The 26,645-nt window shown below is 41.0% G+C and overlaps 3 protein-coding genes across 3 annotated transcripts; all 3 read left to right on the top strand.

Moving 5' to 3' along the window:
* Positions 1-1,316: 1,316 nt before the first annotated feature.
* LOC143418969 (caspase b-like) lies at positions 1,317-4,124 on the top strand. Its single transcript, XM_076884694.1, has 3 exons — positions 1,317-1,531; positions 2,608-2,881; positions 2,989-4,124. Exons 2-3 carry the CDS (start codon positions 2,617-2,619, stop codon positions 3,141-3,143), a joined length of 420 nt encoding a protein of 139 aa, XP_076740809.1. The 5' UTR covers positions 1,317-1,531; positions 2,608-2,616; the 3' UTR covers positions 3,144-4,124.
* Positions 4,125-6,506: 2,382 nt separating this feature from the next.
* Positions 6,507-16,693, top strand: gpr108 (G protein-coupled receptor 108). Its single transcript, XM_004569072.4, has 18 exons — positions 6,507-7,105; positions 7,368-7,487; positions 9,583-9,633; positions 9,814-9,902; positions 10,000-10,070; positions 10,963-11,108; positions 11,197-11,259; positions 11,349-11,450; positions 11,528-11,661; positions 12,688-12,763; positions 12,857-12,930; positions 13,018-13,135; positions 13,211-13,341; positions 13,699-13,742; positions 13,823-13,872; positions 14,102-14,185; positions 14,518-14,639; positions 15,118-16,693. Exons 1-18 carry the CDS (start codon positions 7,010-7,012, stop codon positions 15,203-15,205), a joined length of 1,659 nt encoding a protein of 552 aa, XP_004569129.1. The 5' UTR covers positions 6,507-7,009; the 3' UTR covers positions 15,206-16,693.
* Positions 16,694-19,220: 2,527 nt separating this feature from the next.
* soul5l (heme-binding protein soul5, like) lies at positions 19,221-26,048 on the top strand. Its single transcript, XM_004569073.4, has 7 exons — positions 19,221-19,386; positions 20,279-20,338; positions 22,002-22,083; positions 22,184-22,304; positions 22,389-22,528; positions 23,533-23,696; positions 23,890-26,048. Coding segments are annotated over exons 1-7 (1,059 nt in total). The 5' UTR covers positions 19,221-19,384; the 3' UTR covers positions 24,380-26,048.
* The last annotated feature ends 597 nt before the right edge of the window (positions 26,049-26,645 follow it).

Below are 26,645 nucleotides of genomic sequence, written 5' to 3'. Positions count from 1 at the left end.
CTATACCGCCCGATGCTCTGATGCGACCTGAGTGCTCACACTGTGCCTCCATAAAATGAAGGTTATAACAGATAATCTGTCGCTCGCTCTCTCTGTCTTTCACTCACACAGACACACCACCACCATCAACTTTGCTAAATTGCTAATGAAAAACATTGATCAGGCAGCTGTGATTGAGCAGCAGTGTAGATCCAACTATTTTCACGGAATGTTTGTTCCCCTCAGAGAAAGGGAAGAATGGGAAAAGGAAAACACCTGGCTGGAAAACGTTAATATGGGCATGTGCAGTGAATATCAGCGCTATGTGGCCAGAAGTGTGATAATATAATTTATTTTGTGTAATAAACAACTGCAAGGATAGATGATTACAACAAATTGATGACTAATACATAAAAGTAATACATAGATGAATAATGATGATGAGTTATGATGCGTAATCATGGGAACAAGCGGGTTTACAAACAGGCGCAGCTGATTAGAAAAGCTGAAATAATACCTCAACTGAAGCCAATTGTACTAAATGCACTAAATGTGCACTGTTACAAGAATATTTTTCTTTCTATTGTTTTCTATTATTTTAAGTTAAGCAGGACAGAGTGCTTTTAAAGAAAGATTTACCGTACTTATATTCTCAAAAGTTAAGCATGACAGGCTTCTGTTTAAGAAAGAGACCTGTTTTACTGTGTTAATGTTGTCATTTTGAGCTAAAAATAAATGGCTAAATGATCATTTGTTTCACATGTGTTCATATCACAAAGAATAGAATATGCATCTACTTAAATCAACTTCAAGTCAAATGGTTAAAAAAATAATTTCACACACAAAAAAAGAGCTAGAAAATTCACCACACTGGGAAGGGTGAAGACAACTGGGTCGCCCGGCCCTGGCCACGAGGTGTCCCTTATTTATTTTTCAGGGAGTTGGCAACCCTAGTCTGTGCTGAATTCATTAAAGAGCACTGTTCTTCATGAGGATTGGTTTATTACCGGCCACTACTACACTACCGCCCCTCCCCCCTCTTCCCAGCGCAAAGCACAAGGCTCATGCGGAGTGAAGCGGAAAAAAAGTGGGAGAGAGAGGGCGAGAGAAAGAAAAAAAGAACCCAGGGCTTGTGATAAGAGCCGGCTCGCGTCGTTCACATCAAAGACCCGGCTCTAAGAGCCATTTAGTTCGTGACCGACACATCACTACAATGTACCAGCCAACCCCTCAGTCGCTCAGGCACATCTGTACAGCAGCTGTTTTTTACCGGCAGAATCACAAGGAGGACAAAATGTTCCGTTTATGTGACTATAGACATAAGACGTATAAACACAACGGGATTATATATAAACTAGTTGTATCTTGACCAAGTACGGCTGTGCACACATTAAGTCATAATACGTTCACTACGTGTTGAGTAGTCACTCCTGACGTAGTCCTGTAGGTTTCGCAGAACTTTCCCGGTAGAGGGTTTGAAACCGAAAGCACTCGTTTGCGCCATTTTCTTTACATCCTTTGCTTGGTGCTATATCGGCGGGTCAGTGACGAGGTGAGTTCTTTGATTCATAAAATTCCCCAAAGTTAAAATGCACATCTTTGGAGGTTTAATAACGTCTGTGCGCTGCGATACAAAATGAAACAGGAGGAGCTAGAAAGGATGACGGAGACTTGAACTTGACTTTCTTGTTGTTTACTTTCGCTCTGTGTGCAGCTTTACATCGGATGTGAACGAACGCAGACATTGAGAGCATATAGTGACCGATGTATGATCCAGATCCAGATGTGGTTCATTAGCAGGTTTTAGAAGTTGTATTAGCACTGCTATTAATTCACTGACGTGGTGACGCTGATTTACTTCCTCGTTGTCTGCGATCCCACTAAACACAGCGACGAAAAATGAAACTACTGCACGACTAGCTTCAGTGTTTTAAACTAGTCCTTCAGGTTTATTTAAATTCATTTGAGCCCATGTTCAGGGAGGGGAAGTCACCTGATGCAACTGGTTGGCGGGAGGAAGAGAGGACCGAGGAGACACTGGAAGAGAGCCAGAGGGTTTGGGGCTAGCATATAGCATACATATAAAAATGTGATCACACTGTTGAGTACAACTTTGGTTCCTCGTAGACTTTTTCAAAACATCCTTTGAATAAAAGCAGAAAGTAAAAACCATATTTAAAAACAACAACATAATAAATAAATGTTTTATTCCATGCACACATCAGATTTGCAAAGGATTTTCTTGGTGGACTTATTGTAGTAGTCTCTGTTGTGTTCACAGAACCTTAAAAATACAGAAGATTTACACCAGAAAAGTTACACTCACATGTTTTTTCTTTATAATATTTAAAAGTTCAATATTCTAAGCTAAGCAACCATTAACCGAGGAGTTAACTGCACAACACTTTTAAGTATTCCTATTATTTTTATGATAATGGGGGCAGTGACACTTAAATGCCTTATTGTTGTTTTATAGATCATCTTGAACAAACTGAATGTGGTGTAATATACTTTAAAATAGACAGATAGTTACAGACATGAATTTTCTGATCAACTAAGCCCATAAAGGAATGAAAGTATTTATTTAAAAGAAACAGAGCTCATTTTCTCTCTCTCTCGTTTGTTCAGTGAGCAGACATGCTGGTCCCAGAGCTGCTCTTAGAAAAACTGCAAGACCTGACTAATGATGAGTATAAACATTTTAAGTGGTACCTCGCCATGAAGATCGTGGACAGCTGCAAACCAATTCCAAAGAGCAAACTCGAGGGCCAAGACCGTATGGACACTGTGAGTTGTATGATAGACAGCTACGGTGAAGCGACGGCTGTGAAAGTCTCTGTCGCGATCCTGAGGAAAATGAATGTCAACAACATCGCAGACGACTTAGAGGGCAAGTTTGAAGGTGCGGTGAATGCAGAGTTTCTTAAACTCACCTGTAACTGACAATCTGTTTGTGGTCTGCCTCTGTGCAGACATTACCACTGATTCTCTGCTTCTTTGTCCTTTCAGCTGTAGAGGGCAGAGCAGCTGCATCCTCTGGATCCTCTACTTTAAATCCTACCGCTGGAGCCACGATGTCGGCTCAGCAGGGAGGAGTGGTTTTTGCCCCCACGGTCACCGGTAGCAGCACCGCACCTATGAATATAAACTTCTACCAAAAATAATCTCAATGGAGATTAAAGCGGAGGGCACAATATAGTTTGTAATTATTTCTTTCCTTTACATGAAATGAAATTAATGTTAACTGGTGATTCTGAATAAGGCCGAGTTATGAGCTGTGTCAGCCCTGTGATAGATGGGGATCTTCTCACGCAGTCCATCTGCTGGATGTTTTCATGTAGCTTACACGGTGCAATCACATGTTCCTTTCAACACAGAAATGCCCGGCATATCTAAGGTCTTCTAATGATGCCAGTAATTGTTACAGCTACATATGATGCCATGTAAAGAATATACTCCAGAACCACGAATGTACTCTGTTTACAATTTGCAGTCATTAAAGTCTGATTTTAAAAAAGTAAATCCCGGGAGGGAGTAACAAAGAGAGACACTTACACGTACGGGCATATTCATGTTTTTTTTGCTACCAACAGGCTACTTTTACAGCAGACATATTGCTTGACATAATTGTTCAGGCAACAGTAACAACTAATTACCGATGGTAATACAGTCGACCCCTGTCAGGTATTCGTGAACACTCTTACAGTTGTAGAAGTGTTCACGCGTAGCTGTAAGCCAAATATTTTAAGGGCAATATTGTAAGATGACTTTGAAATCATATAAAGTGTTTTAGATTAAGATATATTTGGTGTTTGAACTATTAAAATAGGCAGTTATAAGCGTTTTTAGAGGGGTTCTCAAGTATTTGCGGCAGTTGTGGTCCCAAATCACCACGACTACCGGGAGTCGACTGTATAACAAACACACAGGGTCATTTAGGGTTCTTTATCCTCCTTTATCATGAAACAGCATGAGTTATATCCCAGAACCCTGAAAATAAAGCCTGAATGATATTGAGCCACTATTCATTTTAATCTTTATTCCTGTGATTTATCTGTTGTAACACGTACAAATGTCCACCTGTGCTTTGCTGTTTCAACAAACTCTGAAATGTTCAGATTAAATCAGGCCTGTTAAGCTGTGTATGTAAACGTGTCAGGAGTTACTCGTACTTTCATCTGAGGTCAGCAGGTGAAGCTGTGTTTTTGATGTTTCTGTGTCATCCACTTCTTGATATTGTACTCATAAACATACATAGTGGTTACATCTTCCAACAAACTGATGCACTCACATGAACTTACAATCAATCTATTAAAAATACATAAGTTTGTGCGCCGGTTTGTGGAAGCCGGCATGTTTCCTTTGTATATGGTGGCCGAGACGGACATCTTCCTTCTGACTAGTCGGATTTCATCTGTAGCTGAAGACCGGATACATATGTTGCACCCCAAAGGTGGAGAAGAAGAGAAGTTGTGCCATTTAAATTCATGTCTGTGCCATTGGACTCAAGATATGAAGGATCATACCTTTGTTTTATTGTAAGACGAGAAGTTCCCCAAGGAAATAAAAAGCGACGACACCACCGGCGTCATAATAAAATATCATCCTCTTCCTCCTCACCTCAAACCTTGGTTGCCATGGGTTACAGTGTAAATGTAATGTTTTTAATTACTCTCAGCTGACTAAGACATGTTTGTCCTATATAATCACTGAGGCTACGATTAGGTACTTGAATTGAAACTAAATCTGTTGACCACAATCCCTAATCTGACATCAATAGAATCAATAGAAAATTCCATGCATCATTCTTGTGGGAAGTTTCACTCTGTGGTCAGCACATGTGCTTTATCGTAAATTTGTGTATTTTCATAAGTGTGATTGTTACAGAAATAGGAATATCAAATATTACCCTTACTTCTAGATAGATAGAACTTTATTAATCCCTCGGGTGGGTTCCTCTGGGAAATTCGATTTCCAAAAAAGCACAGCACCGACAGAAGTTACAGAGTTACAGAATATTACACACACATATATATAAATACAGAGACAATATAAATAAAATATACGAAGGGGATAAATAGAATAAATAGGAATAAAAAATTTAAAAAAAAGAGGAATTAAGACTGTGATAATAATCAAGTCTCTATCGAGCATCTCTATAAATTTGCTGATCTCTCCTGTTCACATATCACCATCCAGGAAATGGTTTTCTTTCTCTTTGGCCTCCACACACTTCATCAAGCTGTCTGACTGCAGCAAACCTCTCACCATAGACTGCTGGCTGGTGTGTGTGTGCACATGTTGCTGTGTGCAGAGCAGCACTTGGACAAGACATAAACAGTAGATCAAGAAAAACTGGTGTAAATGGCTGTAAAAAAATGTATTTATTTTTTTTAATTAAAGTTGGTCAAATTATTTTAAAAGATAATCAAATTACAATGTAAAAAGAATTGAATAATATGCAATCAGTTATCTATATTACTGAACCATTATACCTGCTCAGGCCCAAGCACCAGAATGACACGAATAGCAAAGAGCCAATGAGCACCGAGCTCCTAAAGAGCCAGATGTGTACCTCAGGAGTTGGTGTAGACCAGGGGTGGGGAACTCAAGGCCCAGTGTCCTGCAGGTTTTAGATATCACTCTGGGTTAACACATCTGAATCAAATGATTAGTTCATTACCAGGCCTCTGGAGAACTTCAAGATATATTGAGGCCATATTAGCCATTTAAATCAGCTGTTTGGATCAAGGACACATCTAAAACCTGCAGCACACCGGCTCTCAAGGCCTGGAGTCCCCCCACCAGGGGTGTAGACTCCAGCCAAACAACAGCAACAACTAAAAGCAGGAGTCACATACAAGTTCAGCTATAATGGTGATAATACATCAGTTGTTTAGTCAGTTGTTGTAGATTTACTGTTGTGTGAAAAAGAAATTACACCCGCATTCATTTTCACAATTTTAAATATCAGGATATATTAAAAATACATCTGGACATCTTAGCAGCCTCTATCCATCAATCTTTAAAGGGTTATTAGTTATTTCCAAATAATTTGAAACTCATCATATTACAGTGAGAAAGTTTATTCCCAGGTGAAAAAAATATTCAAGACAGCTGCAAAGCTTCTCATGACTGGAAGTCCCAGAAAATCCCCCTTAGTGACTTTTTTTCTCGTGGCCACAAATAAGTATTTCGTGGGCACGTTATACTATTTCGACGGCACGAAGTAGTATTTTGTGGCCACAATTTATTTATTTTTTGGACCATGTCATCAGAGGGGCTATAAAAATGATCTTGTTTGAACAATAATCGCGATTTGTGGACAATACAAATAACGTGTACAGAGAATATAGAACATTTGTTGAGTGAGACAACAAAACGTAAACTCGTAGTTTGAATGTCTGAAACAATAAAAGCTCCACGTGTCAAAAGTTCATCTCCGCAACGTAACAACAGAGAGACTGTATCCGACGTGGAGGGTCATTCTAATCACGTGAACTCATTTTAGCCGGAAGCTTAGTGGCAGGGCTGAACCACGTGATCAAAATCTAGGACAACTCATATAAGGTGTAGTCAGATCCTTGAACAACATTTATCGTTTTCTGACACAAAATTAGTACAGAAAAGCGGGTTGTACGGGTGGGCAGTTTTAAAGCCTACATTGCTCCGGTTGCTTGCGCAGAGTGTTGTCTATATCTCGGCTGTGAGCCCGCAGCAGCTGACGCTCTTGTCCGCACCTTAATCAACGTTTTGTTCTTGACACCAGACCAGGAAGTCAGATCGTGACGCCTACAAGCTAGCTGTTACCTTAAGCGATGACAGCAGAAAGGAATTCGAAAACAAGATACATGGTTGTAGTTTGATAGTAAACGACGCCGTTTAAGAGCCGGAAAGCTAAGCTGAAAGATTCTAACTCTCGCATTTGACCTGGTTTACATTCAAGTCTGCTATCTAGCTTGTTATTTAGCCACCTGGAAGGATTGACGCTCCCTAGTATTAGCAGCTAGTTACCGCTAGCGAGTCAGCGATGGCGGTGGGGCACAGAGTCTGCTTTGTGGCTGGATTTTTATTCATATTACTTCTGCCTGGGTGCGAAGCAAGAATACACAAGCTTACATTGACGGTAAGGCAACAAATTATGACAGCGCTAGCTCGGGAGCTAATGGCGTGTTGTTTTCCTCTGCTCCCGTCGAGCGTCTTACTACTCAATTCGTATGTTGTAATTAATTCTAATGGCAGAGGACAGTCCAAACATAATGTCGCGTTGGGTTTTGTTATGGGCGCACGAGAAAAGCTACCAAAGCTTCTTAAATCTGAGTCTTAGGAGACATGTTTACTGACTGAACCACAACAGCTGAGCTCTACTTGTTTGTTCTTACAACCAGAATGAAATTCGCCACACCATCGACCTCAACGACTTTGGCTTCTACGCTAACGGAACTCTGGATGTCTACCTGCATTCACTGCAAGTCCCGGAGACTTCAGTGGACTTCAGCAAGTACCCAGTAAGTCCGGTGTGTGTGTTTGGTTATATGCGGTGGTTCATTGACCTTTCTTTTCAACAGGTGGCATTGTGTTCTTCAAAACGATAGAATTGAATTACAAAAAGAAAGATGATAATAATAATAATAATAATAATAATAATAATAATAATAATAATAATAAAAAAAAGCAGGAACAAATTCAAGCTAGAGGTAATGTTGTACCAGGCAGTACCGTTAGATGTACGGTTTTATATATTAATATGAAATGGCACATCTATTACAGATGTGCAATTCCATTTCTATTTATCATTTGTTTGCATAAAACCTTTAAATCTGAGGCCACATTTGAATACAACTATGTCAAAATGTTCTCCAGCCTCTCCATAAATGTAAATCCACATCTGTAATTCGGGACAGGTGCATCAACAGTTGTTTGACTTTGAATATGAAAAATAAAAATAAAAACAACTAGCAGTCCTGTAAAGACCCATGAAACTTATCATATGTGGTCAAACTAAAACAAAAGTTGAATGAAAAGAACATTTTCTTCATCTTTGTTACTAAGAATTTCACTCAAAATATGCCTTTTGGACAGAGACTCAAAATTAATGCGTGATTGGAAATGAAGGCTCTGAGTTTGCGTTACTTTATCTGTGGAATTTTTCAGTTTTTGTTAATAATTGTACAGCCTCTTGGGTTTTAATAAACAGGTTCACCGTAGCAGATCCATAATCAAACCCACAGTCGCTGTCCATTTTGTGTAAATGGACAGCAAATTATAATCATCAACAGGTTTAATTAATTAAAAAAAATTTAACACTGAGGTTTTGAAGGGAAAAAATGTAACTATATGTTTGTTAACTGCTTGTTAAAGAATTAATATCTTGACTCGATTAGGCTGCAGACAGAGTTAATGAAGTATTTTTGGCCCAGCTAACATATTTGTGTTGTTATTTTGTGGATTCTCTATGTAATGTGGCAATATTTTCTTCTATTTTTGTATATTTTATACAGTGTGTAAAGTGTTTGTTAGGTTTACCTAAAAGATTAATTCTGTTCATCTGGATGTAGCGTTTTCACTGAGAAAACTGTTTCGTCACTCATCCAAGTGACTTCTTCAGTGTCAGCTGACTCCAGGTTTCCCCAACTTTATAAACAGTACATTTGCACAATGACTGAAACTAGCACCACTCATGAAGGCCAAAGATCAGTGGTTATGAGAATTTGCATATTCATTATCAGGAGACTGACCTCACAGCCCAGAACATCTTTTTAGCAAAGATTTCTATTTATCTTGGTACAGAAGCAAAAATAATGAATAGAAACAAAATAAACAGACAACAAAATTGGTCTCAGAACCATTTATCAGGCTAATAGTTCATTTAAAACAAAAGGATTCAATCTGACCTTTTTTCAAATTTTATTTATTTATTTTTCCCCAATGATTCATCAGACTGAAGGACTAATGAGCTAAAACATAAATGAAATCCATCCAGTTATTCACATTTCATTAGAACGGCCACTTCTCCTACAGTATTAATCAGGATTTAATCAAACCATCACGCAACGATCATCTAATGGGTCTTCACCTGAATTACTCAGCTGCAAGGTCTCAACAAAATGTGCTGTTTTGTGGGGAACAGCCTGTTAATTGTGACTATTCATGGGTCAGATGAGCTACTACGTCGCTGACATTTTTTGTTGTTTTTGTTGTTTTGTTTGTTTTGGGGGTTGTTTTTTTTTTAAATATAGGGGAAAAAACATACAATGAAAGTATGCATGAACATTGCCTTTAATAAGCCTCTCTTCCTAGACAGTTGTTGTTAAACATTCGAGTGCACTGTAAGCAGTGTGACCGCTGAAGTAATGTAGTGGAGTGCTCGAAACAACAGTGAGTCGGGCTAACCTGACACAAAAGTCATGAAGCAGCAGCAGTGAGCTCATCAACCTTTGGTCTTGTGTTTGCGATGGTGTCAAGTGTCATGTTTTAAGAGCTGATTTGACAGTAAAAACTTGCAGATTGAGTTAGTGTGATAAAATATGTGTTATAAAATAAATAGAGATTTGAATCAGCTGCTTTTAACCCTACTGATTAACGTAATCCCACTTTCTTAAGGTTGGGTTCAGCCTGTCCAGATCGCGTGTTAATGGAGTCTTGTCCTACACAGTAAGTACATCACCATAAATATTTCTGTCAGCATTGTACATCATTATTTTCAGACCTTTCAAAATTAGTTGTGCAATCATGTAGGACAAGGACGGCCTTTTGTTGAAATGCACTTATGAAAGTTTTGTTATTATGAATACAGGTGTTGAGTGAGTGTTTGTGTGACGTTTCCCCCTCTAGGCAGAGGATTTGAAGAAATGTCTGCTCACTCAAAATGCGACCAATGCCGAGCCTCTCATTCGTTTTCTCATTAATATCAAGAACCAAAGGTGTGGATGTTTCAGCACTAATATTCAAAAATGTTTGTTACAGTGCCGTCGGCAGCTCAGTGTGTGGAGGCTAACTGTATAATTTGTGTTTGTGTAGCGTCAGTGTGGATGCTGTGAATAAACAAGACAACATACTGATTGCGAAGGAAAAGGTTGAAGCAGATAAAGGTTAGTGTTGGCCACACAAATACCAAAATTTGGATTTTGCTTCCTTCAGTGGCATCATTTAAACAAAGTACACTTTAAATTTCTATCCCACCCCAAAAACAGTTCTATTTAAAGTGTTCTATTAAAGGCTTGTCTTTATTTATTTTTTGATAAAGAGAAGAGTAACTCAGATGTATTCATCAAGGTTCTTCTGTTTTTGTGATAAAGGAGCAGGTCTTAAGAAGTGTTTGTTTATGGTATTTACATAATATGTCAAATGTAAGGTAATTTCATAGTCTCTGATATATTTTACACAGTGTAAGGATTTTCATCAAATGCACTTGTAGCTCTTTCCCACTAGTACTTACTCTGCTCGACTCGACTCTGTTTTTATCATTTGCCATCACAGTCGAGTGTCAACCAATGTGCGTGGGATCTTCATAACAACGTGGCTGAAAGTGCTGTTATGTCATTTATATGTGGAACAAACGGCACAACAATGGCGGGCGTCGAAGCGATTTGTATAGCTACTATTCAGCGTGTGGCTTTTTGTCACAGTCTGAAACCACAGTGTTGATTTTTGTGAACAAGACGCTCTCACGACTCAAACACTGACATCACTGACTAACCAATCGGTGTTATGCAGTCTGTTAACATCATTTTTGGATCACCTCTGATTTGTGTGGAACTCCGGCTGAGTAGGCACTAAAAAAAGTACCTGGTACTACAAGCCTAAGCCGAGTCAAGTAGGTACTAGTGGAAAGAGGCATTGCTATTATACTGTCCTTTGTTTTCATTCGACTTTGCCTTTGTTTTTGTTTTCTTGATATGAAAGCATCCACCTGTGTATAGAATGCTCGGAATAAACTAAATTTCTACCTTTGTGCCTGGCATCTGCACTTGTGCTCTGTAGATCAGGAGAAAGTCAAACGTGATTCAGAACAACAATCAAAAAATCAGGATAAGTCAGCGGAGCACCAAGACAAACGGAGCGATGACAAGAAACCAGAGCAGGCTGTGCAGAACCCTGAAGCTGTTAACGTGACAGGGACATTCAATGTATGTTTTTCTTGTTTTTTGTTATTTTGGTCTATTTTTAGTTTGATTTTAATCCCAAAATTAATTTCTACGCTGTATTTCATTTTAGCTCAGCAGTCGCCACCATGTGACTTTAGATTTGGAAAAAAACGGCAGCATCTACAGCTTCAGTGTAAGAAAATCCTCCTTATCCAGTATGCTCAGGCATGTTTAAGGGCAGGATTGTCTCTGACAGGAAGTGTTTTCTCTTTCTCTCAACAGTTCCGCATACGGTTTGGCTCAGAGGCGGAGGGCCTGTACAGCTTGAAGTTCCACTACTGTCGAAACAGCGAGCCGGGATTTAACGAGCCCTACTCGTTTGCAGTGAGTTGAGTATTTTTGAGTTTATAAAATGCACACTCACGTGCGTGTGTCTGCTTACCATGTTGCGTGCATCACAGGTTGAAGTGAGGGAGAAGAATCCCCATGGCTTCCTCTCTGCAGCGGAAATCCCTCTGCCTCGCCTTTATCTTTATATGGCTGGAGTTTTCTTCATTGCTGCTCTGGTCTGGGTGTACAATCTCATGAAGCACAGGTACACGGGCACAATGAAGTAATAGTGAACCACACTGTTTTGCAGGATTGGAAATTAAAAAAAAAAAAATCACTTGCATAATCTGGGAAGCTCTTGCTACAAAGTGTATGATGGAAGAATACGGTTAGGGCCACTGGCTCATATGACCCCATACTAAAGTGAACACAGTTTGTAGTGTTTATTGTTATAATCACTCTAACATGAAGCATGACAATATTTGCTAATTGACACTAATTAGATCATTAAGCATAGGATCCTGTTCACACCTCAGTGGAAGACTGTGGCACAGTCACTGTTTTACAGTGGGTGTTGAGTAACTTCAAGTACTTCACACTCACTACAAGGAACTTTTAGTTTATAAAGTTTAAAAAAAAAAAGACTTTGGCTTCTTTGACACATCATACTTGACAACGCAGCCCAAATACATTTTTTAAGAAGATATCTGAAGTATTTGCTCCAATCATGACAGTGAAAGAGCACTAGCTACCACTGGCCTTCCTCTAGATCCCACTAGTGCCCCGCAGGACTCTACAGACATGCCCATAGATGCTGCAGCCTTCCCACTAAAGGAACATAAAGCAGGTTTACAGTGAGTGATTTACTAAAACGTGTTGTCCTTTAGCCAACTTGGCAGCTATAGCTCTGGCAGAGTGTTCTGCTGTGGCTTACTGTTGCTCTGGAAGTGCTCATAGCCCAGAATATAAGGAAGAAAGAAGGAAAATTGAGTTACAGAATAAAAACATGCGACCCCATGAACTGCTGGATTTATTAAAGATGGCTGAAACGCTTTCTGTGCTGACATGGCTCGAGCTTAGCTAACAGGTTTGCATTCCCAAAAAAAAAGACAGACTAACAAAACTGAGCTGCAGAGGTCATACAGTATCCTGCCCCAAAGCATTTGCCCAACATTTTCAATTGCTTGACTAAAATTTACATCATAACTAATTATTTGGATGAACCTTAAGCAGTAGGAATAAAAGCATTTCCTGCAGTGTTTAAACATCTCTCTTCTGTGCTTGTTTGCAGTTACAGTGTGTTCAAGATCCACTGGCTGATGGCAGCGCTAGCCTTCACAAAGTCCATGTCACTGGTTTTCCACAGTGTAAGTGCATCACCACCACAGCACAGTCTTGAGTTTGAATCCTCTCATAAAAAGAGACTCACTGAATTCTGCCTCTGTCCCCGTCTCTCTCAGATCAACTATTACTTCATCAACACTAAGGGGCATCCTATTGAGGGCTGGGCCATCATGTATTATATAACACACCTGTAAGCAGAACCTCAGCAGAATCGGTGTCTTAGCCTAGGTTGTATTTGATTTGTATTACATACAAAAAATGTTTGTATCCTTCCCAGGCTAAAGGGGGCGCTCCTGTTCATCACACTGGCGCTGATTGGTACCGGCTGGGCTTTCGTGAAATACATCCTGTCCGACAAGGAGAAGAAGATCTTCATGATCGTCATTCCTCTGCAGGTGAGCAGCAAATCAAATGGTGTTTGGGTGATTTTTATGTGTATTTGCTTTGATGGCTCGCCGGTCGTGCTGCAGGTCCTGGCTAACGTCGCATACATCATCATCGAGTCTACAGAGGAGGGCTCCAGCGAGTACTACGTGTGGAAGGAGATCCTCTTTCTGGTGGACCTTATCTGCTGTGGAGCCATCCTTTTCCCTGTTGTGTGGTCAGTGTGATATCTGTTATTGAATTACATTTTAGTCCCAAATTAGTTTTGGGGGCTAGTGTTTAAAGTTACTAAGATTTCTGGGATAAGAGGATCAGTATGGGAAAGTGGAGCATGTTTGATAGAGTAGAACGCCCAGAATAATTCAACTTCATGAAAAAAATGAGAGGGGACCAAAAGCATTGCCGTCCAGCCCTGCCTACTTGATGAAACAGTCATGAAAATTTTCAGTTTGAAGTTATGAAACAAGAGATAAGTAGTTTCTTGTAATTCGAAATGAACTTTGTGTTACGTGGTGTATGCATGCAAGTTTGCCCCAAATAGCAGATTCATTGTATAACACGTCTGTCTTTAAAGGTCAATCCGTCACCTACAAGAGGCTTCTAGCACCGATGGCAAAGGTGAGTCCTGCTGCAACTACAGGGCTTTAATAGGTGGAGAGGTTTTGTTCTGTGTTTAACTTGGTGCATGTTTCTTTCAGCTGCCATGAATTTGGAGAAGCTCAAGCTCTTCCGCCATTATTATGTGATGGTAAGAAGGCCAGTATTTTGCTGTTGTTCTGTGACCCTCCATTCATCTGAACAATCGGACCAGTAATAGATTTACCAGTTACACTGAAAACTTGCCTCTGACAATGTTTTTTAGCAAAGCAAAATTAATCCTGAGGAAAAGGAAGATTTTAGTGTGATCGATATTTTTTTTTTTTGTTTAACCGTGCAAATTTAAAGAGTTCTTACTGAAATGTTTTCTGTCATTTTAGATCGTGTGTTACATCTACTTTACAAGGATCATAGCCATTCTGCTCAAATTCACTATGCCTTTCCAGTGGCAGTGGTGCTATGAGGTAAGACGATGACGGTGCAGCTACAGCAGTTGTTTGAAAAAAGTCGAGGACGGTCTGTGCTCTCTGAATCAACAATGACTGGCAATACTTGCCTGATGTGAGCTGGTATAAATCTGCCAGCACATTACTTATTTAAAGCCCTTTATTAAAGAGCACTGTATTCCCCTCTGAGGCCTGATGGGATATTAGCGTTGCTTGAAGAATGTGAAACAGCGCATATGTTAAAAAGGCCCTGTGCTACTTATTTGTTTGCAAAGAAATTTTCCGGATGTTGTGGACAGTGTTAAGACACTTTCTCCTGTCTGTTATTAAACGCACTGTTTCTTCTTCAGTTTCTGGTGGAGGTGTCGACTCTCATCTTCTTTGTGTTGACGGGCTACAAGTTTCGCCCAGCATCCAATAACCCCTATCTCCAGCTTCCCCAGGACGAGGACGACGTCGAGAATGATGAAGTGTAAGCGTGACACGTCTGTATGAGCCCACACCTGGCATTTAAATAACTTATCCTGTTACTGAGTTCTTACCTGATTAATTTATACTTGGAGAAGTTATAGAAAGTAGCATGTCTTCAAAGTATGGTTGAAGTAGCCAAATCTCCGTATGAGTCTTTTATTGAGATTTGGTTTTTTGTCCTCATTAACACAAAGTGAAAACACTGATATCGCATAGCATGTGTGCGGTGTGATCATAAATGAATATTGAAGAAAACATTACTTTATGAGTGATGGTGCTGAAAGAGCTGAAACTATTCTAGTGGTGCTGACTGTCTATTTAGTTCCATCACATAAGGAGGAGGCTCGTGTGGGTAATGTGTGGCTAAGCGTTTGTTTTTCTGTGATTTCCATAAGATTTAATAATTCCGACTGAACTAAGATGAAGGTTGAGAAAGTGTTTGCCATTAAAAGTGCTGCTGCTCTTCTGTTTGTGTCCAGAGTGACTGAGTCAGGTGCACTCGAGGGCATTTCCAAAGTCAAGAAGACGTCCAACGGACGCGATCGCCAGAAAGAGTCCACCTTGTGAGCAGGAAGCTGCATCTTTGGGAGCGGCCAACTAAACATCCCGAGGCCAGCTGACAGAAAGGGGTACACACACACACGGACCAAGGCTCCCCACTTCCAGTGACAGCTCTCCCATTGAAACTCTTTCTGTGGTTGCAGTGGTTGTGCCCACTGTCTGGCTATGCAAAAAAAAAAAAGAAAAGAAACGGACTAACTTATTGGACGCTCTCTGTTTCCCTTAAATGCTCCACCTAAAAACTGAGAGGTACTGAGATACAACCACATGGACGGGTGGAGATATGAAAAGGAGCTCTGATGTTCTGTATGTTTCATTTCTCTCTCCCCCTCCAAAGATAATTTTTTAGACACTTTCTTTTGAGTGTGTTTATAGCAGCTATTTAAAACGGTACTTCTGCGAGCCTCTTAGCTGTAACTATTCCTGTGCAGAGTGTGTTTAGTGTGTGAGTGAAAGTGAGACGACACAGGATTTGGCTACCCCCGCCTCCCCACCCCAGTGACAATAGCCCATACTCAGGTGAAAGGCTAATCAGTATATTTCAAATTTAAGCATCCGTCTCGTGTTTCATTCCCATTGTTCACGGGTCATAAAAATCCCACTTTATCACCACACAGTACCGTAGGTTTTTTTTTTTCCTCTTACATGTATGATTTGTATATTGAAATATATGGTTAACAAGAAGTTGTATATTTCAATATAGATTGACTTATTACATATTGAAATGTTATATTTCAGTATTATTGTTGATGTTGGAGACTTAAGCGTTCCTCCCAGCCCGTCACTCGGACTGCTGCTGTAATTTAGTGCTTTAGTGGTTTCAGGACAACTCCAGTACACCTCTGTGAATACAACCAATATGGTGACATGTGAAGATGTAGGCAGATGAACAGTTTTTTTTTCTCTAAAATAAGCAGAGAAGTTTGCCCTCTGCGTTTTCAATGACGGCCTTGTTCTTTACAACCCCTCCCCCCCCATCTCTCGTTTGGCATTGCTGTGCCAACTGGGCAGAGAAGTGACCTAACTGATCATTTTTGAATTTGCCTGCTTTTGGTTTTACCTTTCTGCTCTTGATGTGAAGCTTATTTTATGAATTATTGGTTTGATATTAGGTTTTGAAAAGATCAGCAATGTGTGTGCAGCCAAACTGGGTGGATGGCCATTTGTAAATAAGACTGCTGACACAAAAGGAGGCACTTAACACTTTGCTGAGCAGTGCAGAGAGGCTTTGTGGAGCGCTTTAGACAGTTCGGGTTCAATCAGATTTTTTTTCCTCTTTTTGGATAGACAAACAGGTGTGGCGATGAGGAAAGACTACTGAGATTTTACTCCAATCACTCGGTGCAGGGATGACCCCAGTACCTTGGAGGGAAGGATTTAGCAGTGGGTGAAGTTCACTTTAGTTTCAGTGAAAACATTTTTTTAATTGTTACAGAGAGCTGTTTGGTGTCTGTATCAGCTGTCACAATAAAGTTCTGCAAAGTTCTCCGATTACACTGTTATGTATATGTCATTTTTGGGGTTTTAAACTGCATAGCTTGCACTAAAATAATCAAGATGGGAAAAGAATTGTGCTCCAAGCATGAAGAAAAGTGGGGAACCTGCAGAAGGAGTCACATTTGCCCCGAGCTTTGGCTCCTCCTGTGCCTGGTAAAGGGGCACCGACTTGACGGAGCTCCTTCAGAGGCCCACACATTCAGCTGCTGTCTGCACACACACAGTAGTACTCTGCATGAGTCAGCTGATTGTGATGCTTACAACATGTTGAGGGTCTGACCTGCTGTTTCTTCATTTACATGATATGTAAAGTAACTACTGAGCAGGTTTTGCATGACAGCCGCCAAACCTTTCCTGCCCATCTGTTTATTTAAATTACATCTGCCTCAACGTTAAAGGTGATTTATGGTACTCTCGTGCTTCACATCATGTAGTTCTTTAAGTACAGTGACTTCATGTTCAAGAAAAAAGTTTGAGATTATCTGAGCTTTGTGACATTTTGTATTATCCTGCTGGAAACAGCAATCAGAAGATGCATACCATCTGGTCAGAAAGGTATTGACCTGGTCAGCAACAGTACTCAGGTAGGCTGTGGTGTTTAACTGATGCTCAGTTGCCACCAAGGGGTCCAAAGAGTTCAATGCTTTGGACTTTCAGCAGGTCATCTTGACGATGCTTTCATGCCTAAATGCACCTAAATGCTTGAAAATGTAAGGGAACTCTTTGAAAACACATTAGATCTCAATGAAGGCGAAAAATCAGTGCAAGTTAGGAATACCTTCTTTTTCTTAACCCTTTACAGCCGAACGGAGCGGGCACGCTCTGTTTTGCGTAACTATTTTTAAATCCCGGTAGCTCTGCAACCAAGTAAGCTAGCGCAATAATTTTTTTTGCATATGAAACTGGAGGAGTTGTACTTACATCTTATGCCATCAGCTTGTCCTAGGTCACAGTTTCCTTCCACATATAGCTTTGCAAAAACTGCATAAAAATCACTTGCAGCAACAAAAACATGATATTCCAGAAACACGCTTCGCCGATCCATCAGCTGTTTGTAACACTTCCTACGTCCATCAGCGCGAACTATCACATGACCGCATGACCTGCCCGAAACCGGAAGTGACGTCATTTTGCGGAAATGTAGTTTTTTACGATCGGGGCCTTATGAGCTTGTGTTTTACTTGTTATGTGTTTTAAAAAGTTATGTTTGACTTTATGACTTTCTGTGTCATTTCTGGGATGCTTAAGACTCATATTGCACTGCTGGAAATAGTTTATTTTGATGCATATGCTGTTATTTTGCAAATTTGCACTATAATATTTATTTTCGTTTTTCCTGCAGTATATAAAAATTGGTGTATTTCAAAAATAAAACTATGAAGACACTCAAAATAAATTTCCTGTGGTGGGAAACTAGTTTGTAACTTTTTTGTATTTACAGTTTTGAGGGATAAGCCTCTTAAATTTCTCTAACTAGAAATATATGTTAAAAAAACAAAAACGATTTTCAATTTTTTTGTAGTTTATTGCACTTTTTTGCAATTTATGTAATTACTATGCACCTAATACAGACATATTATTAAAGTTTGGGCTATAATGGATGTATTGATGTATAGCAACTTGAAATGCTCCCAAAAATGGCTCCACAGCATGTAAAAATATAATATAAGCTCTGGCGAACTTGGTTCTATGGTAGGTCTTAAAGGGTTAACTTAGTAACATTTTTGCCCTTAAGAGCAAAATTAGATAGAACTAAACACTGGTTAAACACCAGACCCTGCTCTCTGACTTCCTCCTGAGGTTCATTCGAAGAGTTCCTGCAGTGGGAAATTACCTAAGTTAAGCAGATTTCTTGGGCAAAGTTGCAAAAATGAACCCATCCATGTAAAACAAACTAGTTAATAATGTAAATGTAAACTAGTACGCTATTTTATAAATGAAGCAACCCAAGGAATTATATCACCTTCAGCTTACTATGCACACACAATTACATTTTTTTTTTTTTTTTTTTTTTTTTTAAGCAGCAACATTTTGTACAGCAAGAATGGCAGTCATTTAATGTGGAGCAGCACACTCTGAGAGCAGTGGGCCGGACCAGTCAAACGCCCTTTCTGTCAGTGTAAAGATGTCCTGTTTATTTTTTTTGTTACTGTTGGCCTAATGTTTAAAAATATATAGTGTAAATTGAAAAAAACAAACACTATAAGCACTGTTTCCTGTCATTGTCAATGGGGGATGTGTCCATCTGTAGGCAAAGCTGTAAAGCTAATGTGAATAAAGTTAAAAGTACAAAATCTAGCATGCCAGTGTATATATTTTCCAAAAGCCGAGTGGGCCGGATTGGAGTCTTTGCCGGAAGATTCTGGGCCCCGGGCCTTAAGTTTGTCACCCTTGCTGTAGAGCAGTATACATGTGGGATCTCCATCCTTACTTTAACCCTTGCTTGCACAGCAGGCAGTGATTCATTACTAATGGAAAATTTCGAAGCGGAAAAAACCCCAGAAACGGGATACAGTTGGCAGTCTCGAGGCTGCTCCGCCCCTCCGTTCTGCGAGCTGCAGGCAGACGCCGGTGCTCACTGCAGTCACTCCGCAGTGCATCCAGCATCAGACTGCAGTCTCCTCACACCGCGCCTCCCTGCGCTCCCCTGGCAGGTGGACACTTATAGAAGCACGCGGGGTCGCGACCATGTAAGTATCATCTCGAGTATCTTCTAGTTTAAGAAACCGTTCGGTGATGGTGATGTTTGTGATAGTAGTTGACTGTTATTTTGCAGGAGTTTTTGCGGCGTTGCGCACAGGTAAAGTTGATTTGTTTGCGTCATCGTTTATCGGCTGCAGGAAAATGCATTTCAAGCTGCTCTAATACATCAGTGTTAATAATAATAATAATAATAATAATAATAATAATAATAATAATAATAATAATAATAAAAACAACAACAATGAAGATCACCGATGAGCTCATTTGGATACAGTCCGCCCGGTTACTACATCACCTGTATCTGTGAAACGCCCTTCCTCTTTAACGCCTTTTTTGTAAAGTTGGAATAAAATTAGGATCTGAACAGGTTGTGATCACAGCGGGATGCGATGAGCTGCCGATCCCGGTTCTTCCTTGACCTCGAAATGCCTTTGGATTGATTTAGAAAAGACCCAGCCTGATGATGCAGCAGATTCCTTCGCTCTCTCCCTGTTTGCGTCGCACTGAGGCAGGAAAACGTGTCCTGTTTCACCTCCGCAGTGCAAACACGCCGGGATGCAGCACAGCAGGCCAACTCCGATTTCTGCAGTCTAGCACCTTTAAAAAAAAAAAAAAAAAATCTGTCGTTATCATTGTCTTTCATTTTAGAACAGCAGTCCTTTGATTATTTAGAGAAACTGTAGAGTTATTTTACCCACACAACATCCTTTCGCTACAAAATCATTAATGCTGTTTCTTTCTTCATCACTCTTTTAACTTGTACACAGACAGTTCTCTTAGTTGTTTCCCATCAAATGATTCTTTGATACTCATGAGACTTTTTCCTCTTTGTTATGTAAATCATTTGCAAACATCATTGCCTTGTGTGTCCTCCCACAGGGCTTTCATCTCAATCTTTGCTATTCTGGCCCTTGTGGTCTCAGCTGAAGGCAGTGTTGGGTAGGTGGAACACTTCGTGCAGATTGCATTACAAACCTATGATGGCACTGAAATGTTCCGGTTTCAGTTCCACGCTATGGTTTTCAAACATGGCTTTAAAGTGGAGGTTTGTGTCCTCTCAAGGAGGAAACTTTATTCTTTTATCAGTTATTTACAAGTTTCTGACCACTTATAAAATGTGTTCAATGTGCTGCCCATTGTGTTGGATTGTCAATGCAACCCTCTTCTCCCACTCTGCACACACTGATAGCAACACCGCAGGAGAAATGCCAGCACAGGCATCCAGTATCCGTAGTTTCAGGTGCTGCACATCTTCACACCGTAGACAATTGCCTTCAGATGACCCCAAAGATAAAAGTCTAAGGGGGTCAGATCGGGAGACCTTAGGGGCCATTCAACTGGCCCACGACGACCAGTCCACTTTCCAGGAAACTGTTCATCTAGGAATGCTCGGACCTGGCACCCATAATGTGGTGGTGCACCATCCTGCTGGAAAAACTCAGGGAACGTGCCAGCTTCAGTGCACAAAGAGGGAAACACATCATCATGTAGCAATTTCAAATATCCAGTGGCCTTGAGGTTTCCATTGATGAAGAATGGACCCACTATCGTTGTACCCCATATACCACACCAAACCATCACTTCTGTTGTTCTAACAGTTTTGGAGGGATCCATCCAATGTGGGTTAGTGTCAGACCAATAGCGGTGGTTTTGTTTGTTAACTTCACCATTCACATAAAAGTTTGCCTCATCACTGAACAAAATCTTCTGCATGAACTGAGGGTCCTGTTCCAATTTTTGTTTTGCCCATTCTGCAAATTCTGTGCGCCGATCTGGGTCAGCCTCGCTGAGATGCGGCAGTAGCTGGAGTTTGTAAGGGTGCCATTTGTGAGTAGCTAATATCCGCTGAAGGGATGTTCGACTGATGCCACTCTCCAGTGACATGCGGCGAGTGCTACGCTGTGGGCTCTTGCTGAATGAAGCTAGGACAGCCACTGATGTTTCTTCATTAGTGACAGTTTTCTTGCGTCCACATTTTGGCAAATCCAACACTGAACCAGTTTCACGAAACTTAGCAAGCAGTTTGCTAACTGTAGCATGGGAGATGGGTGGTCTCGTAGGGTGTCTTGCATTGAAATCTGCTGCAATGACCCGGTTACTGCGTTCACCAGATATCAACACAATTTCGATCCGCTCCTCACGTGTTAACCTGTTCGACATGTCAATGGCTGTGAACAAAGAGAAACTTGTAAATAACTCATGAAAGAATAACGTTACGTTGAAACCAAGCACACCATTGTTTTTCTTGTGACATTACCAATAAGTTTGATGTGTCACATGGCCCTCTTCCTATTGAAAAAACAAAAGTTGTATCCAAGATGGCCGACTTCCAAATGGCCACCATGGTCACCACCCACCTTGAGGAGTTTGCCCCCTCACATATACTAATGTGCCACAAACAGGACTTTAATATTACCAACCATTCCAATGTTATTATGGTGTATCCATATAAATGGCCCACCCTGTACATTGAATGTTTATGGAGCTTCATAGTAGGCACAAGTCAGCTGAATTCATCCCCAGTTTCTTTATGAACCTGACTTTTTCTGACCACGTAGCGCTGCTGGACAATTAATGTAATTTATCAGTGTTCTTGTTGCAGACCCAGTACCAACAGCAGCTACTGCACAGAGTCAAAGGAATGTCTGGAATATGAGCTGATCTGCAAAACGGATGAATATGAAGTGAGTGAAAGCTCTCAGCAGACAGCAGTGCAACACGCGTTTCCGACTCGTCAAGCTCGTATTTCTCACATACCGTGTGCTTATGCGCGTTCGTGTCCAGGTGCGGCACTACAGCCCCACTCGCTGGGTGTCAACAGATGCTGAAGCCTATTTCATGGGAGTGGGTGCGGCCATGGCTTTCAGGAGACTCTTCCAGTATATTACCGGAAGCAACGAAGGAGGTAAGAAGTCGATATACAGGAGGTCAAATTGAGCTTTGATGAAGTGCATCAGTGTTTGGAATGATGATGACGGTGGTCATTCAGGTGTCCAGATGGACATGACCGCTCCTGTCCTGGTCAAGATCCCAGAGAAGACCAAGATGTGGGAGCCTGCTATCTACACGCTCAACTTCCCACTGCCGTCAGCCTATCAGGACAACCCTCCAGCACCCACTAATGACAAGGTAAGCCCTCGAATTGCCCTTGCCTCTACTGAGGTCAAACGCTGTTTATCCTGCCGGTAACTGTGTAATTCAATCAGTGATTTTCAGCTTTCAGATCAATAGAGATCATTGACGAGTGCGCGGTACTTAGTGCGGCTGGCCCTGCTGCTGCTCTCACTCAGCAGAATAGAAATGCATAGTGCTGAGTCAGCAAGGCGCCAGTGCTCTCTGTGTTTTCTGATTCTTAACAGACGAATCAGCCAATCACATGGCAGGAACTCATGCGTGTAAGCATGTAGAGATGGCATCCGAATTTAAGTGAGCCAGACTACTTTAAGCTGACAGGAAGGCAACAGTAACTTAAATAACCGCTTGTTACAATCAAGGTTTTCAGAAGAGCATCTCTGAATGTACGTCACACTGAATCTTGAAGCAGATGCGCTATAGCAACACAAGACCACACCTGAAGTGCCATTCCTGTCAGCTAACAAATGGACACTGATCTGATCTCTGATCTGATGAGTCTCCATTTCTGCTGTAACATTCAGATGTTTGTTGTAAAAAAACACGAACACATGGATCCATCCCCCCCTGTGTCAGTGGTTTAGGGTGGTGGTTATGTGTGGGGGATACTTCTGTGCTGGAAAGAATTGGGGCGCAGTATAAGCAAGGTGTACCTACTAAGGCTTCCAGGTAGTGTGTGTATAACGTTACAATGATCAACACACTTGTTTCAAGCAGTTTATTTTTAAACTATCGACTCTGTGTGCTGTCAGTGACAGCAGATGGTCGTCTTAGTTCCACAGCTCTTGAGGACACGGGAGGCTTTTTAAGGCCCAGTGTAACAATTATTTTGAACAGTGTATCGTGCAAAATTTCTCTAGTTGATCCCACAAATAAAAGGATCAAATTGTATATAAGTGTAAGAGTTTCTATTATATATCTAAAGCTACTCTGCTGCCCTTCCACTTTGTTTTCCACATGTATTTCACTGTGCTGGATTCTTCTCTGCATCCATCGCACAGCTGTATTTCACTGAGATGCCAGAGATGGACGTGTACGTGAGGAGTTACGGAGGCTGGATGCTGTCGGTCACCTCCAGACTTCACGCCCACCTGCTGACCAAAGAGCTAACCAGAGTTCGAGCTTTGTACAACCACAGCTATCACTACGGCGTCGGCTACGACAGGTGCTACGCATGTCTCATTTCTAATTTTCTTTGAGGGAATCGCTCATGACTGTGTCATCATGTGGTTCTTTTTGCTCTAGTCCATGTTGTGCACTCATTAAACAGTATTATCTGGACTTGTACTGCTGCACAAGGCATCGTCGCCTACTTCCAACTTTTATGTTCATGTCTCTTCTTCGTTTCTTGTGCGTAGCCCCTTGAAGCTGTTGAACAGGCACAACGAGGTGTGGTACGTGGCCGAGGGCGAGCCAGTTTGCTCAGATCCACACGAGCCGACACCTGCGCACACACCCCGTCCGACTCCCACCAACTCGCCCACAGACTTCCCCTTCGAGCCTCTCCCAGACAGCCTCTCTGATTCCCCCTCACTCACTACCTCCGACCTGTCCTCAAACACCACGTCCAACTCCACCTCACAGATGCCCTCTGACACACCCACTCTGTCCCCATCAAACACTCCACCCAGTTCTCCATCTGATCTGCCTGCTCAAGCTGCATTCAGCAATCCCCAAACGTCCACCCAGAACCTGCTGGAACCGGCATCCAACTCCTCCGATCCCACCTCTGTGAGCCCGTCGCTGGAGCCCCAGTCTGGCACCACTCTGTCGAACAGCGTGGCTACCAGCCCCGAGGAGACACCGGCCGACACTGAGCCTGTGGTCGAGCCAAACGATGCTCATTAGCAGCAGTCAGATGTGATTCAAGCAGCTTTTCCAGATATATTTCTATGTAATCTAAACAGAAAGCAAACAGTGGAGGTGCTTGAGTCTGCGTGTGACAGACGGACCTGCTGTTCCTCTCCTTTTCCTCCTTTTCTCACTATACCCCTACTTATGGCACCGAGTGTTTAACTGTGTGTTCTATCGCAGCTTTGCACCTGCAGCTTCTCGAATCACTGATCACGTGCACTTCCACTTTGTCATTCCAATCTTATCCCACTGCTCCAGCGTAGATTTAAGTGAAATCTATGTATTAGTTAGAAGGTTAGTAATCTGAGTTATTGTGCTGGTTGATAGATGAAATGCTGGAACGAATTAATAGGCCAGACTTAATTATCTCAATGCTCAGTTTCACACTGAAGTTCTTAATATTTACTGCCTGGGTGCAACTTTCTAAAAGTTCATGCGTTCAACTTCTTCATCACTTTCGTGATGTATGTGGCAACATATTCATTTTGCATTTTCATTGGGATCTTTCTTGCAATCTTAGACACTAACTAATAATACAAACAGCTCCCAGATTATGACTTTGTATTTCACTTTTCTTTCCAGTATGTTGGCCCAGAAGAACCCCCAAAACTGCAGCCATATGATTTGTCAGCTCCAAACTTAGATCTGTGCAATCAAATATTTACCAAAAATACCTTTCCTTTGCAATACATTTAACCAGTATGTTATGGGAATTTATAGAGTAATCAAATTTCAACATTTATACCTGAACAGTATGATTGTTGAAAGTAAAACTGGACTCCTTGGCTCTGGCCTTTAGTTTTTCGATTAATGTTTCAAAACCTTTAAAATTACTTTCCCTGCTAAACTTGACCAAAAATAAGAAATGTTTTGTATGTTCTGTTACTTTAAAGTGGTCAGAAGTGTTTCTCACCACTAGGGATTGCTGTAGAGCAGTGCTACGTCTCAAACTCTCTGAGCAATCTTGGTTCTGACAAGGTGGAACTACTGAAGTGGCCAGTTAGTGTATTTCTGGTAATCTCTATACATGTCCATATAGTACATGGTACTGTAAGCAAGGGTGATACAACAAGAGTGGTAACGGCTAATAATAATAATATGCCACATCTTTATCAGTAAAGAAGAAAGTCACTATCATTATGTTAACGTAAGCAGCTATTTAGCTTTGTGTGTGTTTTAGGGAGTAGGAGATCAGTGTTTCAGCCATCAAGGATGTAAACGTCTTGGTAAGAAATACTGAAAGTTAAAACTGTGTTTATCTGTAAAGGAAATTGTTATATTTAATGTAATTTAGCACTGTGTAGAAATTAAGAAGTTCAGTCTGCCCTCATGTAAAATCTTGATTAGTCATATTTTCTCTAGAAAATCACTCCACAACCACGTTGCTGTAGCCATGTCTGTGTGGGTTCTCTCTGTTTAGCTTTTAGCCCAGCAGTGGCACTGCTTTGCGTCTGCTTAAGTGTGACCTACAGTTTCAACCAACTGCAGTAAGACTGCTCCAAAGATCTCAAAGAATCCCAGTTGATCAAACCAACGCAATAAAATTGACATGTTAATGAATTACATCCTCTATTGATGCATCTCCGAGCTACGTGCTGTATATATACACAATATATATACATTCTGTTTCTGATGAAGATGCAATAAAATAAACATGAACTCATGTTGGACTCATTTTGTTGCTGATGGTCTGGACTCCACTGACTAAAATGTTCAATTTTCCTTTTATTCATTTGTCAGTGAGCACAACTGAAGGGGAATCGACCCAAATGGTCTCCCACATGTATTCTGGTTCTGTTCACATGGAACGGCATCTCCCTTGCAACCAGGAGAAATGGATCAAAACCTATAAAAAAGCAAGGCTGGAGCGCACCTGCACCCCTGTAGCAACTTTGTCAATATTTGTGAATGAGAATTTTATGAATGAATGAGAATAGTATTATATCGTTAGCAATGTATTGTGATAATATCATATCATGGGGTGTTTGGTGATTCCCACGTCAAAGCCAAGCACTGAGGTTGGCAACCTGCGGCTCACGAGCCACTGTACCGTAACCGTAAGCCTATTTATACATTTACTATGTATCATTAATACATGTACATTAATCTATCCTGTCCTAATTACATGTAACATCCTTGTTACCCGAGATTGCTGCTCTTTTTCTCCCTTCATTTGGAAGGAGCCACAACAGCGCTTTTGAAGCTGAAGGTTGCTAATGGCTGGCCTAGCCAATAGCGAGGCTCTAAAAGAGCCAATAAG

This window comes from Maylandia zebra, linkage group LG6 (genome assembly GCF_041146795.1).
Source record: "Maylandia zebra isolate NMK-2024a linkage group LG6, Mzebra_GT3a, whole genome shotgun sequence".
In the NCBI taxonomy this organism is placed as follows: Eukaryota; Metazoa; Chordata; class Actinopteri; order Cichliformes; family Cichlidae; genus Maylandia; species Maylandia zebra.
The sequence above is the reverse complement of the archived record's forward strand: the minus strand, read 5'-3'. Positions and strand labels throughout refer to the sequence as shown.